This window comes from Salvelinus sp. IW2-2015, linkage group LG23, assembly GCF_002910315.2.
Source record: "Salvelinus sp. IW2-2015 linkage group LG23, ASM291031v2, whole genome shotgun sequence".
Taxonomy (NCBI): domain Eukaryota; kingdom Metazoa; phylum Chordata; class Actinopteri; order Salmoniformes; family Salmonidae; genus Salvelinus; species Salvelinus sp. IW2-2015.
The window spans coordinates 49,514,500-49,530,955 of record NC_036863.1 but is presented as its reverse complement, the minus strand read 5'-3'; the positions used below and the strand labels follow the sequence as shown (position 1 = coordinate 49,530,955).

Here is a 16,456-nt window from a genome sequence, read left to right as displayed (position 1 = left end):
GCAACACTGGAAAGCATTCCAGGTGAAGCTGGTTGAGAGAATGCCAAGAGTGTGTAAAGCTGTCATCAACGTAAAGGGTGGTACTTTGAAGAATCTCAAATATAAAATATATTTTGATTTGTTTAACACTTTTTTGGTTACTACATGATTCCATGTGTTATTTCATAGCTTTGATGTCTTCACTACTATTCTACATGACTCATTCAAGACTATCTGTAATGATGGTAGCATCCACATTAATGTACAGTGGTTGCTCAACAAAAAAAATTGAGATTATGCAGCGGGATTCAGAGGTCATTTGTGGTTTAGTATGGTACCCTGTGTCACTGCTTCAATGGGCGATATAAACCAAATAGAAACTGATAATTGTGCACGACTTCAAATTGGAATTTCGATGAGCTGAATAATGAGGATGAAGAAGGTGATTGAATTTAGAACAATAGTGTAAGAATTGCTATTCCTCTGTCCTGCAACACACTGATTTTATGAATTCATGAATTAGATCACTTTAGCTGACATGTTGCGGTTCATCTGATGAAGATGCGCATGGGCCTATTTATATGAATTCGGAGGGCAGAAATTATTAAAATATTAGCGTTAGACCTTCTCACTAAAGGCGTTAGTCATACAAAAGATCCCAGAATGCCTTTTCCGATCGCTCATCATCTTCAACCATCAGGGGTCGATGGCTTGAATAGTCTCGTTGGAAATGGAATACCACTGTAGATGCTGTGTTTTTGGTTGATTGCCAGGCGGCATTGGTGGAGAGTCAGGTGGAGAGCGACCTGTTTAAAAGATTGAGGAAAAAATATTTCAATTTGATTTGGAATGGCAAGCCAGCCAAAATTAAAAAGGGCCTATTGTCTCACCCCATGTTCAAGAATCCCTTCATCCTTTATTCAGATTACAACCTCTCACTTTTGTTTTTTTGGAAAACGAAATAATCTCAAAAAGATATTATTTTTTTAAACAAGGACTTGAAAATGAGATCGTGAACTCTGCAAACAACGTTTCCAGTCCGAGAATAAATAAATAAATAATCCATCCACCCATAATGGGCTATTAGCAGGACAAAAAGACTCTTGCCAAGGAGGGTAGTGGGAGAATTGTATCATTACGGAGTTATGTTTTCAGTTGATGCCAAACAAGTTCGATTGGGCTTAATTCAGGAGACCTACATGAAGAGATGAAAAATATATGTTTTAGATATACTGTAGGTCTTTTTATTTATTTTACTACATAAAGGTCTTCTTATTCTGCTGGCGTCTTGACCCAGTTTATGCCCTCATTTGCAATGCAACACGGGCGGCAGTGTGTTAGGACTGTAACCACCAAAGGACTTGAAACTGAACAGAGATGGATCCCGAGGCAAATGTTGCTTCTTCATCAACATCTTTATGTTGTAATAGAATTTGTTCTTAACTGACTTGCCTAGTTAAATAAAGGTTAAATAATAAATAAATATATAAACGCAGCAAAAAAAGAAACGTCCCTTTTCGGATCCTGTCTTTCAAAGATCATTTGTAAAAATCCAAATAACTTCATTGTAAAGGGTTTAAACACTGGTTCCATCCTTGTCCAATGAACCATAAACAATTAATGACATGCACCTGTGGAACGGTCGTTAAGACACTAACAGCTTACAGACGGTAGGCAATTAAGGTCACAGTTATGAAAACTTGGACATAAAGAGGCCTTTCCTACTGACTCTGAAAAACACCAAAAGAAAGAAGCCCAGGGTCCCTGCTCATCTGCGTGAACATGCCTTAGGCATGCTGCAAGGAGGCATGAGGACTGTAGATGTGGCCAGGGCAATAAATTGCAATGTCCGTACTGTGAGATGCCTAAGACAGCGCTACAGGGAAACAGGACGGACAGCTGATCGCCCTCGCAGTGGCAGACCACGTGTAACAACACCTGCACAGGATCGGTACATCCGAACATCACACCTGCGGGACAGGTACAGGATGGCAACACAAACTGCCCGAGTTACACCAGGAACCCACAATCCATCAGTACTCGGACTGTCCCCAATAGGTTGAGAGAGGCGGACTGAGGGCCTGTAGCCTGTTGTTAGGCAGGTCCTCACCAGACATCACTGGCCAACACGTCGCCTTGGGCACAAACCACCGTCGCTGAACCAGAAAGGATGGCAAAAGTGCTCTTCACTGACGAGTTGCGGTTTTGTCTCACCAGGGGTGATGGTCGGATTCGCGTTTATCGTTGAAGGAATGAACGTTACACCGAGGCCTGTGCTCTGGAGCGGGATCGATTTGGAGGTGGAGGTCCGTCATGTTTCTGGGCGGTGTATCACAGCATCATCGGACTGAGCTTGTTGTCATTGCAGGCAATCTCAACGCTGTGCGTTACAGGGAAGCATCCTCCTCCCTCATGTGGTACCCTTCCTGCAGGCTCATCCTGACATGACCCTCCAGCATGACAATGCCATACTGCTCGTTCTGTGCATGTTTCCTGCAAGACAGGAATGTCAGTGTTCTGCCATGGCCAGAGAGGAGCCTGGATCTCAATCCCTTTGAGCTCGTCTGGGACCTGTTGGATCAGAGTGTGAGGGCTAGGGCCATTCCCCCCAGAAATGTCTGGAAACTTGCAGGTGCCTTGGTGGAAGAGTGGGGTACCATCTCACAGCAAGAACTGGCAAATCTAGTCAGTCCATGAGGAGGAGCTGCATTGGAGTACTTAATGCAGCTGGTGGCACACCAGATACGTACTGTTACTTTTGATTTTGACCCTCCTTTGTTCAGGGACACATTATCAATTTCTGTTAGTCACATGTCTGTGGAACTTGTTCAGTTCATGCCTCAGTTGTTGGAAATGGAATACCACTGTAGATGCTGTGTTTTTGGTTGATTGCCAGGCGGCATTGGTGGAGAGTCAGGTGGAGAGCGACCTGTTTAAAAGATATGAGGAAAAAATATTCAATTTGATTTGGAATGGCAAGCCAGCCAAAATTAAAAAGGGYCTATTGTCTCACCCCATGTTCAAGAATGGCCTTCATCCCTTTATTCAGATTACAACCTCTCACTTTWGTTTTTTTGGAAAACGAAATAATCTCAAAAAGATAGTTATTTTTTAAACAAGGACTTGAAAATGAGATCGTKAACTCTGCAAACAACGTTTCCAGTCMGAGAATAAAKAAATAAATAATCCATCCACCCATAATGGGCTATTAGCAGGACAAAAGACTCTTGCCAAGGAGGGTAGKGGGAGAATTGTATCATTACGGAGTTATGTTTTCAGTTGATGCCAAACAAGTTCGATTGGGCTTAAATCAGGAGACCTACATGAAGAGATGAAAAATATATGTTTTAGATATACTGTAGGTCTTTTTATTTATTTTACTACATAAAGGTCTTCTTATTCTGCTGGCGTCTTGACCCAGTTTATGCCCTCATTTGCAATGCAAACACGGGCGGCAGTGTGTTAGGACTGTAACCACCAAAGGACTTGAAACTGAACAGAGATGGATCCCGAGGCAAATGTTGCTTCTTCATCAACATCTTTATGTTGTAAATAAGAATTTGTTCTTAACTGACTTGCCTAGTTAAATAAAGGTTAAATAATAAATAAATATATAAACGCAGCAAAAAAAGAAACGTCCCCTTTTCAGGATCCTGTCTTTCAAAGATCATTTGTAAAAATCCAAATAACTTCACAGATCTTCATTGTAAAGGGTTTAAACACTGGTTCCCATCCTTGTCCAATGAACCATAAACAATTAATGACATGCACCTGTGGAACGGTCGTTAAGACACTAACAGCTTACAGACGGTAGGCAATTAAGGTCACAGTTATGAAAACTTAGGACACTAAAGAGGCCTTTCTACTGACTCTGAAAAACACCAAAAGAAAGAAGCCCAGGGTCCCTGCTCATCTGCGTGAACATGCCTTAGGCATGCTGCAAGGAGGCATGAGGACTGTAGATGTGGCCAGGGCAATAAATTGCAATGTCCGTACTGTGAGATGCCTAAGACAGCGCTACAGGGAAACAGGACGGACAGCTGATCGCCCTCGCAGTGGCAGACCACGTGTAACAACACCTGCACAGGATCGGTACATCCGAACATCACACCTGCGGGACAGGTACAGGATGGCAACAACAACTGCCCGAGTTACACCAGGAACCCACAATCCCTCCATCAGTACTCGGACTGTCCCCAATAGGTTGAGAGAGGCTGGACTGAGGGCCTGTAGCCCTGTTGTTAGGCAGGTCCTCACCAGACATCACTGGCAACAACGTCGCCTATGGGCACAAACCCACCGTCGCTGAACCAGAAAGGACTGGCAAAAAGTGCTCTTCACTGACGAGTTGCGGTTTTGTCCACCAGGGGTGATGGTCGGATTCGCGTTTATCGTTGAAGGAATGAACGTTACACCCGAGGCCTGTGCTCTGGAGCGGGATCGATTTGGAGGTGGAGGTCCGTCATGTTCTGGGGCGGTGTATCACACAGCATCATCGGACTGAGCTTGTTGTCATTGCAGGCAATCTCAACGCTGTGCGTTACAGGGAAGACATCCTCCTCCCTCATGTGGTACCCTTCCTGCAGGCTCATCCTGACATGACCCTCCGCATGACAATGCCATACTGCTCGTTCTGTGGCAGTGAATTTCCTGCAAGACAGGAATGTCAGTGTTCTGCCATGGCCAGCGAAGAGCCTGGATCTCAATCCCTTTGAGCTCGTCTGGGACCTGTTGGATCAGAGTGTGAGGGCTAGGGCCATTCCCCCCAGAAATGTCTGGAAACTTGCAGGTGCCTTGGTGGAAGAGTGGGGTAACATCTCACAGCAAGAACTGGCAAATCTAGTGCAGTCCATGAGGAGGAGCTGCATTGGAGTACTTAATGCAGCTGGTGGCCACACCAGATACGKACTGTTACTTTTGATTTTGACCCCTCCTTTGTTCAGGGACACATTATTCAATTTCTGTTAGTCACATGTCTGTGGAACTTGTTCAGTTCATGCCTCAGTTGTTTAATCTTGTTATGTTCATACAAATATTTACACATGTTAAATTTGCTGAAAATAAACTCAGTTGACAGTGAGAGGACGTTTCTTTTTTTGCTGAGTTTATATAAAATATGTCTTACAGAGCCTTTCCATAAGTCCACTCAAGTTCCTTCAACTGTCTTCTGACTGTGATTAGAGCGATGTTGATGTTGTTCCGTGATGCCAGMAGATTCCAGATGGCCTTTGCCGATCGCCCWTCATCTTCAACCATCAGTGAGTCGATAGCTGGAATAGTCTTGATGGAAATTGTAATGAAAAGCATTATACAAAGTAAATGTTGTATTTATTATGGTCTGACATGTCTGCAGAAATGGTGAAATTTTGTAATGCGTTTTGTTTGGTAAATATTAATTCACATTTATGGTGCCACTAAATAAACAATGAATTATTTAAATCAATAATTTTCAATATTGTTATTATTATTAAGGGAGGGTGGACAGGGAGTTAAAAAAATGAACCCCAAAAGGTTCTTCAAGGAACCATTATAAGGGGTTCTTTGAATAACCTTTTTCAAGGGTTCATCRAAGAACTTATAGGGGTTCCCCCACAGTTTCAATTTGAAGATCCCTTATAGGATACTCCAGGAACCTTTTCTTTTTAGAGTGTAGGAGCAAATGTCAGTTGTCTTTTCATAGCCGAGCATTCAGAGKTCAAGACAGCAAGTGCGTGAGAGAGAGAGCGAGAGAAAATCGAAACACATACAGTAACGYGTGTTAAGGAGTTCTGATCTGTTATCCAACAATTAGTTTAATAGCCTGGCTACCGTGTGAAAATCCCCCCCAACAAGCAAGACTACCCGCGTGTGGTCAACTATTTCAGCACCGTTTCGTGCTGCTGAGACAAGCAAGACTACTTAGTAAACATAAACCTTCTAAAACAGTTTTTTTAAACCCTGCATTATAATTGTATAAAAGCACCTTAGATATGAATTTAGAATCCTCTAAATGTAATTAGATCTACTACTGTCAAAGGACATTTTATGGATCTGCCAGTATTTCCATTTAGAGATTCTGGTAAAGAAATGTGCATGTAGAGGGGTAACTTTCTTCACCAGTTCTCTTACCATTTTGTACAATTGTGTGATTAACCTACCAGTTGGTGTAACCGTAATGTTAATTCTCTTGAGAGGAATTTTGCTCCTCACAGTACTAGTCACAAAAGTGCTCCCAAAATAAAACTCCTGGTTGCACAGCTAAATACTTTGTTTCATATGCGACCAAATTGGTTGCACCTTAGAGCCCTGGGTGAGAGTAATTGACAGGAAAAACAGCTCACCCCTTCAGAAATAAAAGTGCTGAATCTGGGAAGCATCTGGTAGAGCCCGGGGTCTGTGGCGATACTCTGTAGAGCCTCCTGAAGGAGAGGAGAGACATACTGGGTCAGAGAGATGATGTGATGCGAAAATAAGAAAACCACACACGCACGCACACATACACTACCGTTCAAAAAGTTTGGGTTAGAGTGTCTTGTTTGAGAAACAGACGCCTCACAAGTCCTCAACTGGCAGCTTGATTAAATAGTACCTGCAAAACACCAGTCTCAACGTCAACAGTGAAGAGGCGACTCATGGATGCTGGCTTTCTAGGCAGAGTTCCCCTGTCCAGTGTCTGTTCTTTTGCCCATCTTAATCTTTTCTTTTTATTGGCCAGTCTGAGATAAGACTTTCTCTTTGCAACTCTGCCTAGAAGAGGAGTAGTACACAGCGTTGTACGAGATCTTCAGTTTCTTGGCAATTTCTCGCATGGAATAGCCTTCATTTCTGAGAACAAGAAAAGACTGACGAGTTTCAGAAGAAAGTTATTGGTTTCTGGCCATTTTGACTGTAATCGAACCCAGAAATGCTGATGCTCCAGATACTCAACTAGTCTAAAAGCGGACAGTTTTATTGCTTCTTTAAATCAGCAAAATGGTTTTCAGCTGTGCTAACATAATTGCAAAAGGTTTTTCTAATGATCAATTAGCCTTTTAAACTTATAAACTTTCATTAGCTAACACAACGTGCCATTGGAACACAGGAGTGATGGTTGCTGATAATGGGCCTCTGTACGCCTATGTAGATATTCCATAAAAAATCTGCCATTTCCAGCTACAATAGTCATTTACAACATTAACAATGTCTACACTGTATTTCTGATCAATTTGATGTTATTTCAAAAACAAGGACATTTCTAAGTGACCCCAAACGTTTGAACGGTAGTGTACATAACAGGTAACTGCCAAAATAAATGAAACACTAGTGCAAATGAGGGACACAGAGCACAAAACATTAGGAACACCTTCCTAATACTGAGTTGCACCCCCTTTTGCCCTCAGAACAGCCTCWATTCGTCGGGGCATGGACTCTACAAGGTGTTGAAAGCATTACACAGCGATGCTGGCCTATTTTGACTCCAATGCTTTTCACAGTTGTGTCAAGTTGGCTGGATGTCCTTTGGGTGGTGGACTATACTTGATACACACAGGAAAATGTTGACCACCCCGCTAACTAGCTAGCCATTTCATATCGGTTACACGAGCCTAATCTCGGGAGTTGATAGGCTTGAAGTCATAAACAGCTGCTGGCAAACGCACAAAAGTGCTGTTTGAATGAATGCTTACGTGCCTGCTGCTGCCTACCATCGCTCAGTCAGACTGCTCTATCAAATCATAGACTTAGTTATAACATGATAACACACAGAAATACGAGCCTTAGGTCATTAATATGGTTGAATCCGGAAAYTATCATCTCGAAAACAAGACGTTTATTCTTTCAGTAAAATACGGAACCGTTCCGTATTTTATCTAACGGGTGGCATCCATAAGTCTAAATATTCCTGTTACATTGCACAACCTTCAATGTTATGTCATAATTACGTAAAATTCTGGCAAATTAGGCGGCCCAAACTGTTGCATATACACTGACTATGTGTGCAATGAACGCAAGAGAAGTGACAATTTCACCTGGTTAATATTGCCTGCTAACCTGGATTTCTTTTAGCTAAATATGCAGGTTTAAAAATATATACTTCTGTGTATTGATTTTAAGAAAGGCATTGATGTTTATGGTTAGGTACACATTGGAGCAACGATACGCACCGCATCGATTATATGCAACGCAGGGCACGCTAGATAAACTAGTAATATCATCAACCATGTGTAGTTAACTAGTGATTATGATTGATTGATTGTTTTTTTTATAAGATAAGTTTAATTCTAGCTAGCAACTTACCTTGGCTTACTGCATTCGCGTAACAGGCAGTCTCCTCGTGGAGTGCAATGTAATCAGGTGGTTAAAGCGTTGGACAAGTTAACTGTAAGGTTGCAAGATTGAATCCCCCGAGCTGACAAGGTAAAAATCTGTCATTCTGCCCCTGAACGAGGCAGTTAACCGAGGCAGTTAGGCCGTCATTGAAAATAAGACTTGGCTAGTTAAATAAAGGTGGAGAATTATTATTRTATATTTTTTTAATCTGCCAAATCGGTGTCCAAAAACACAGATTTCCGATTGTTATGAAAACTTGAAAATCGGCCCTAATTAATCGGCCATTCCGATTAATCGGTCGACCTCTAGATTCCACACAGGTGTGGTTAAGCAAGTAACATCCTATCATGCTTAGGGACATACAAATGCCCAGTTGACCATTATTTAGGCTACCATGGCTAGAAGAGCGACTTTTAAAACCTTCCCCAACCAGAAACCGTGGATTGATGGCAGCATTCGTGCACTGAAAGCGCGAATCACTGCTTTTAATCAGGGCAAGGCGAACGGAAACATGACCGAATACAAACAGTGTAGCTATTCCCTCCGCAAGGCAATCAAACAAGCTAAGCGTCAGTATAGAGACAAAGTAGAGTCGCAATTCAACGGCTCAGACACGAGAGGTATGTGGCAGGGTCTACAGTCAATCACGGACCACAAAAAGAAAACCAGCCCTGTCGCGGACCAAGATGTCTTGCTCCCAGACAAACTAAACAACTTCTTTGCTCGCTTTGAGGACAATACAGTGCCACCGACACCGCCCGCTACCAAAACCTGCGGGCTCTCCTTCACTGCAGCGAACGTGAGTAAATCATTTAAACGTGATTAACGCTCACAAGGCTGCCGGCCCAGACGGCATCCTTAGCCGCGTCCTCAGAGCATGTGCAGACCAGCTGGCTGGTGTGTTTACGGACATATTCAATCAATCCTTATCCCAGTATGCTGTTACCACATGCTTCAAGAGGGCCACCATTGTTCCTGTTCCCAAGAAAGCTAAGGTAACTGAGCTAAACGACTACCGCTCCGTAGCACTCACTTCCGCCATCATGAAGTGCTTTGAGAGACTAGTCAATGACCATATCACCTCCACCCTACCTGACACCCTAGACCCACTCCAATAGGTCCACAGACGACGCAATCGCAATCACACTGCCCTAACCCATCTGGACAAGAGGAATACCTATGTAAGAATGCTGTTCATCGACTACAGCTCAGCATTTAACACCATAGTACCCTCCAAACTCTGACCCTGGGTCTCGACYCCGCCCTGTGCAACTGGRTCCTGGACTTCCTGACGGGCCGCCCCCAGGTGGTGAGGGTAGGAAATAACATCTCCACCCCGCTGATCCTCAACACTGGGGCCCCACAAGGGTGCGTTCTCAGCCCTCTCCTGTACTCTCTTGTTCACCCATGACTGCGTGGCTATGCACGCCCCCAACTCAATCATCAAGTTTGCAGACAACACAACAGTGGTAGGAATTATTACCAACAACGACGAGACGGCCTACAGGGAGGAGGTGAGGGCCCTCGGAGTGTGGTGTCAGGAAAATAACCACACACTCAATGTCAACAAAACAAAGGAGATGATTGTGGACTTCAGGAAACAGCAGAGGGAGCAGCCCCCTATCCACATCGACGGGACAGTAGTGAAGGTGGAAAGTTAAGTTCCTCGGCGTACACATCACGGACAAACTGAAAAAGTCCTCCCACACAACAGCGTCGTGACCACCCGATGTCACAGGAAGGCCAAAAAGATCATCAAGGACAACAACCACCCGAGCCACTGCCTGTTCACCCCGGTATCATCCAGAAGGCGAGGTCAGTACAGGTGCATCAATGCTGGGACCGAGAGACTGAAAAACAGCTTCTATCTCAAGGCCATCAGACTGTTAAACAGCCATCACTAACATTGAGTGGCTGCTGCCAACATACTGACTCAACTCTAGCCACTTTAATAATAAAAAATTGGATGTAATAAATGTATCAGTAGTCACTTTAAACAATGCCACTTTATATAATGTTTACATAACCTACATTACTCATCTCATATGTATATACTGTACTCTATACCATCTGCTGCATCTTGCCTATTCAGTTCGGCCATCACTCATCCATATATTTATATGTACATATTGTTATTCATTCCTTTACACTTGTGTGTATAAGGCAGTTGTTGTGAAATTGTTAGATTACTTGTTAGATGTTACTGCATGGTCGGAACTAGAAGCACAAGCATTTCGCTACACTCGCATTAACATCTGCTAACCATGTGTATGTGACAAATAAAATTAGATTTTGACTTGATTTGAATGGTGAACCATGATATTTTTGGACTGAAGATCTACTAATGAAAGAGAAGGATTGCCGTTTTGAATTTGGTCTAGTTTGTGTGGAAGAAGCGGAAAAACGGTTGTTATCCATCAATAATGATAAGCCACCAGGTATAGAAAACCTAGATGGGAGACTATTGAAAATGGTAGCAGACTGTATTGCAAAGTTGTGAAGATGGGGAGAGGTACACTGCATGCCCAAAAGTATGTAGACACAGTCCAACATGGGTGCTCAAACATCTCATTCCAAAAGCATGGGCATTAAAATGGAGTTGGTCCCCCCTTTGCTGCTATAACAGCCTCCACTCTTCTGGATGTTGAAACATGTAGTGGAAAGCCTTCTCAGAAGAGTGGAGGCACTTTGAACCAAATACATTGCTTTTGTTTTTTTTCATTCTGACACTGCGGGGACTTGCTTCCATTCAGCCACAAGAGCATAAGTGAGGTTGGGCACAGATGTTGGGCGATTAGGCCTGGCTCACAGTCCGCGTTCCAATTCATTCCAAAGGTGTTCGATGGAGTTGAGGTCAGGGCCAGTCAAGTTCTTCCACATCAATTTCGACAAATMATTTCTGCATGGACCTCGCTTCGTGCACGGGGGCATTGTCATGCTGAAACTGGAAAGATCCTTCCCTAAACTGTTGCCACAAAGTTGGAAGCACAGAATCGTCTAGAATGTTATTGTATGCTGTAGTGTTAAGATTTACCTTCACTGGAACTAAGGGGCCTAGCCCGAACCATGAAAAATAGCCCCGGACCATTATTCCTCCTACACCAAACTTTACAGTTGGCACTATGCATTTGGGCAGGTAGCGTTCTCCGGGCATCCGCCAATCCCAGATTCATCCGTCGGACTGCCAGATGGTAAAGCATGATTCATCATTCCAGAGAAAGTGTTTCCACTGCTCCAGAGTCCAATGGCGTCAGCCGACGCTTGGCATTGCGCATGGTGATCTTAGGCTTGTGTGCGGCTGCTCGGCCATGGAAACCCATTTCATGAAGCTCCTGACGAACAGTTCTTGCGCTGAAGTTGCTTCCAGAGGTAGTTTGGAACTCTGTAGTGAGTGTTGCAACCGAGGACAGAATATTTACACGCTACTCGCTTCAGCACTTGGCAGTCCAGTTCTGTGAGCTTGTGTGGCCTACCAATTCGCGGCTGAGCCGTTGTTGCTCCTAGACCTGTCCACTTCACAATAACAGCACTTACAGTTGACCAGGGAACCTCTAGCAGGGCAGAAATTTGACCAATTGACTTGTTGGAAAGGTGGCGTCCTATGAATGTGGCACGTTGAAAGTGACCGAGCTCTTCAATATGGGCCATTCTACTGCCAATGTTTTCCTATGGAGATTGCAATGGCTGTGTGCTCAATTTTATACACCTGTCAGCAACAAGTGTGTCTGAAATAGCCAAATCCACTAATTAAGCCATGTGGTGTAGCTATTCTATTTGTATTGTTTATTTCACAGTCTTTTGCTCATCTTTATCAAGTGTGCCAATCATTTTGGAGGAGACACATATACACACACACAACTCTTTCTTACATGCACGCGCACATACACACACACACAAATGCACACTCGATAAACAGTTGACTCACAGCTCTCTTGGCCTCACAGGACCCGACGCAGGCCTCCGTGATCTCCTTGTAGTAGAGCTGCTGTTCCACTGAGAGCTCGTGAGTACTGCGGGGCTTCATCCTCATCAGACCATCCTTCTTACCTGGGAACGGGGCGTAAAAAAACACACAGGGAAAGAGAGAGAGATGCAAACAAACGTTTATTAATTAGGAATTGCTTTTCCTTAAAATGGGGCTATCTGCAGCTGCTACATCAATTGTTGGACTTATAAGTTAATGATATGTACCCATTGATTCTTGAAGAATATAACTTAGAAATGCCTCATGAGCTTAGTTCAACTGTTGTACCCCATCAGAACCCTGTTACGTTCCCCAACAAGAAACCCAAGTCGCTCAAACAGAAAGGGGAACTAACAAAGAGTCACTGACCAACATCCAAAACAGGTGGGGTATTAGGAGGGGTTCTGAAAGACACTCATGGCAGTGTTGTCGTGGAAATATTTGGTCAATCATATTTCACAAATACCGGAGCCTGTGAGTTCAAATAGACTTTTCATTACTTCATAACAAAAGCCGAGCTGGTTCATGAATACAACTGCCTTCCAGTCTTGGCACAGACTACTTATACATTTGTCCTCCTTATGTCACACTCATAGTAACTCCTCTTAATGGCTCATCACCTCTGTCATTTAGCCACCGTTATAATATTGCCTCCATATTAGGACATGGAACCCGTAGAGCCACAGAAAGACACAAATAGACCTGCACTCGCCTTAAGCCAGGTTCATGCATGTAGGACCATAGTAACAGACCTTGGCACTCTACAGGAATAACCATACATGTCATCCTGCTAACTCCTCTGAAAGGGACACCCTTGTTCTGGAAAAGACCCAAGATGTGTAACCACAGCAACAGTACATAGTAGGCCATAACACAGTTACAGGAATAACCAGTCGTGTCCAACCCCCAGACAGGTTCATGTCTAATGGTGTCTAATGACCCAGAGCACATATAGAGTGCACTAGTTTTGCTGGCTCCTTCTGAAATAAATAATTGCCACATATGTACTGAAAAATTCAGTGCTAGTCAACTTTCAGTGTCCACTGAAAGTTGACTAGCAACAGCAACTTAAGACACTCACCATGAGCGCACACTAAATTTGCCCAAGAAGAGGCAAACAAAAGAAAAACCTACACCAGGAAGCAAACCAAAAAGGTGGAGCAAAATGAAATCGGGGAAATCAGTTCAAGGATTGTTGGTCTAGAAATCAAAATAGGGAGAGCCAACTAAAGGTATTAACCCTCTGCATCTATTAAAACCACTGGAGCACTTGGCCAGCCACTCTTAAATAGCACCTGGGACAGCACAGGTGAAATACCTTCCCACTAACGAGATGGCAAACAGCACAGATGTAACGCATACTGACTATTGGTGCGCCCTTTGTGCTAACAAGCTATACGTGCTAAAGTCCAATCTCAAAACAAATGTAAAAACCAAAGCCTATAACAACCCAACATATAAGCTTGTTTTACGCCAAAGTAAATGTAAAAAATAAAACACTGTATAATAGCCTCAAAACATGGTTAAAATGTTGATATCTTAGATGGTCATGCATCCATATCAAATCAAATTTCATTTGWCACTTGCGCCAAATACAACAGGTGTAGGTAGACCTTACAGTGAAATGCTTACTTAAGTAATATGTACATGTAGGTAGAGTTAGTGACTATGCATAGATAATAAACAGAGAGTAGCAGCGTAGAATATGGGGTGGGGGGGGCAATGCAAATAGTCTGGGTAGCCATTTGATTAGCTGTTCAGGAGTCTTATGGCTTGGGGGTAGAAGCTGTTAAGAAGTCTTTTGGACCTAGACTTGGCGCTCCGGTACCGCTTGCCGTGCGGTAGCAGAGAGAACAGTCTATGACAAGGGTGGCTGGAGTCCATCTCAAAAAGTTGTTTGAATAGCCTAAAAACGTAAGGTAGCCAGGGGACTAATATGGCGTAGGGGACCAATGGCGTTCTGTACGCCAGGGGACCAATGGCGTACAGAACAATCTAGTTTAAGCTTATAAAAAAATGTATGATCTGTGCGAGGCGGACAAATCTCTCCATTTGAGGTTGAAAACCAAATGGCCAATAACCTATCCTCCTACTAGGTCTATCATACAAGCTTTAAGACAAATTTAAGTTGTGAATAGTAGCCTATTTCCCAAAWATTCTAATACGGTTGCCCTAAAGTTGCCRCTTTCAAAAAGAACGAGAATGAAAGTCGAAGTCTATAGGCTATTCTCAATCACAGCTTTATGGGAGAGAGAACAAACAGCCTATTAAGAGAGTAGGATGAGACAAAGCAATTATTATCCAGTTCTGAAGACGGTAGACTTTGCTTCTATCCAGTCCATGATTTATAAATGAATCCACTTACGGTAAGACAGCCCGTTCCTCATCAGTTGCGCCACACACACACACACACACTTCTATAATGAAGCCCCACCAGAAAGGAATATGAGAAAAGATTTGTCTGTACTTAGCCTCTGGCTAGCTTTCAACAACATTATCTTTCATCATGATTCGTCCAGATGTAGCATACAATTTCGTACTATATAGGTGGTTTCAGCCCAACTGTGTTTTTGTATTATTATTTTTATGTTTGAGGTTGGCCAATAGGGGGCGATACCATCGTATATATCACAATGCTTTATGAGTACATAATCACGATAGGACAAAGGTTGACGTCACCTAACCATAACAGGGAGCACACTTTGTTATTGTTTAAAATGCTGATTGCCACTTGAAGAACGCGTTTAAATACTGAAGAATATCTTGAATGTCATTGACATGGTTTGTTTTGTCCCACACATAAAATTAAAAAAATCTCTATTTAATATTTTAGAGCAAATAATCCAACAATAATCCAACGTATAATTTTAAGATGGCATACAGTACCGACACACAGACAGACGGATAGAGACAGTAGACATTACAAACAGAATACACTGACCTTTAGCCTCTGCAGATGTAGCTCCCTGGCCCTTCTGGATGGAGCCCTCCTCCTCCTGACCAGGCTTGACCGCTTTGAGAGGCTCTGTAGATTCAGTCTTCTGCTGCTCTTTGGGGGCTGAGGGAAAGAGAAGGGGACAGAAGGGTGATGGTATACAGTGCATTCGGAAAGCATTCAGACCCCTTCACTTTTTCCATATTTTGTTACGTTACAGCCTTATTCTAAAATTGATTAAATAGTTTTTTTTCCCTCATCAATCTAAACACAATACCCCATAATGACAAAGTATTCAGACTCTTTACTCGGTCCTTTGTTTAAGCACCTTTGGCAGCGATTACAGCCTCGAGTCTTCTTGGGTATGACGCTACAAGCTTGGCACACCGGTATTTGGGGATTCTTTCCCATTATTCTCTGCAGATCCTCTCAAGCTCTGTTCGGTTGGATGGGGAGCGTCGCTGCACAGCTATTTTCAGGTCTCTCCAGAGATGTTCGATCGAGTTCAAGTCCGGGTTCTGGCTGGGCCACTCAAGAACATTCAGCCATTCCTGTGTTGTCTTGGCTGTGTGCTTAGGGTCGTTGTCCTGTTGGAAAGTGAACCTTCGCCCCAGTCTGAGGTCCTGAGTGCTCTGGAGCAGGTTTTCATCAAGGATCTCTCTGTACTTTGCTCCGTTCATCTTTGCCTTGATCCTGACTAGTCTCCCAGTCCCTGAAAAACATCTCCACAGCATGATGCTGCCACCATCATGCTTCCCCGTAGGGATGGTGCAAGGTTTCCCCCAGACGTGACACTTGGCATTCAGGCCAAAAAGTTAAATCTTGGTTTCATCAGACCAGAGAATATTGTTTCGCATGGTCTGAGTCCTTTAGGTGCCTTTTGGCAAACTCCAAGCGGGCTGTCATGTACCTTTTACTGAGGAGTGGCTTCCGTCTTGCCAAACTACCATAAAGACCTGATTGGTGGAGTGCTGCAGAGATGGTTGTTCTTCTGGAAGGTTCTCCCATCTCCACAGAGGAACTCTAGAGCTCTGTCAGAGTGACCATCGGGTTCTTGGTCACCTCCCTGAACAAGGCCCTTCTCCCCCGATTGCTCAGTTAGGACGGGCAGCCAGCTCTAGCAAGAGTCTTGGTGGTTCCAAACTTTTTCCATTTAAGAATGATGGAGACCACTGTGTTCTTGGGGACCTTCAATGCTGAAGACATTTTTTGGTACCCTTCCCCAGATCTGTGCTTCGACACAATCCGGTCTCGGAGCTCTACAGACAATTCCTTCGACCTCATGGCCTGGT

General features: G+C 43.5%; 1 protein-coding gene across 4 annotated transcripts in view; it reads right to left on the bottom strand.

The window, feature by feature from the left end:
- Nucleotides 1–16,456, bottom strand: part of taf6 (TAF6 RNA polymerase II, TATA box binding protein (TBP)-associated factor) — a 70,376-nt gene that overhangs the window by 36,418 nt on the left and 17,502 nt on the right. For all 4 annotated transcript variants that reach the window (XR_011474003.1, XM_023968340.2, XM_023968343.2 and 1 more), the window contains 3 exons: nucleotides 15,171–15,287; nucleotides 12,191–12,312; nucleotides 6,300–6,377 (listed from right to left, as the gene is read on the bottom strand). Coding sequence is in view for 3 of the 4 variants with exons in the window: in XM_023968340.2 (XP_023824108.1) it covers nucleotides 6,300–6,377; nucleotides 12,191–12,312; nucleotides 15,171–15,287 (317 nt within the window). In the remaining variant the exon portion in view is untranslated. The remainder of the gene's footprint in view (nucleotides 1–6,299; nucleotides 6,378–12,190; nucleotides 12,313–15,170; nucleotides 15,288–16,456) is intronic.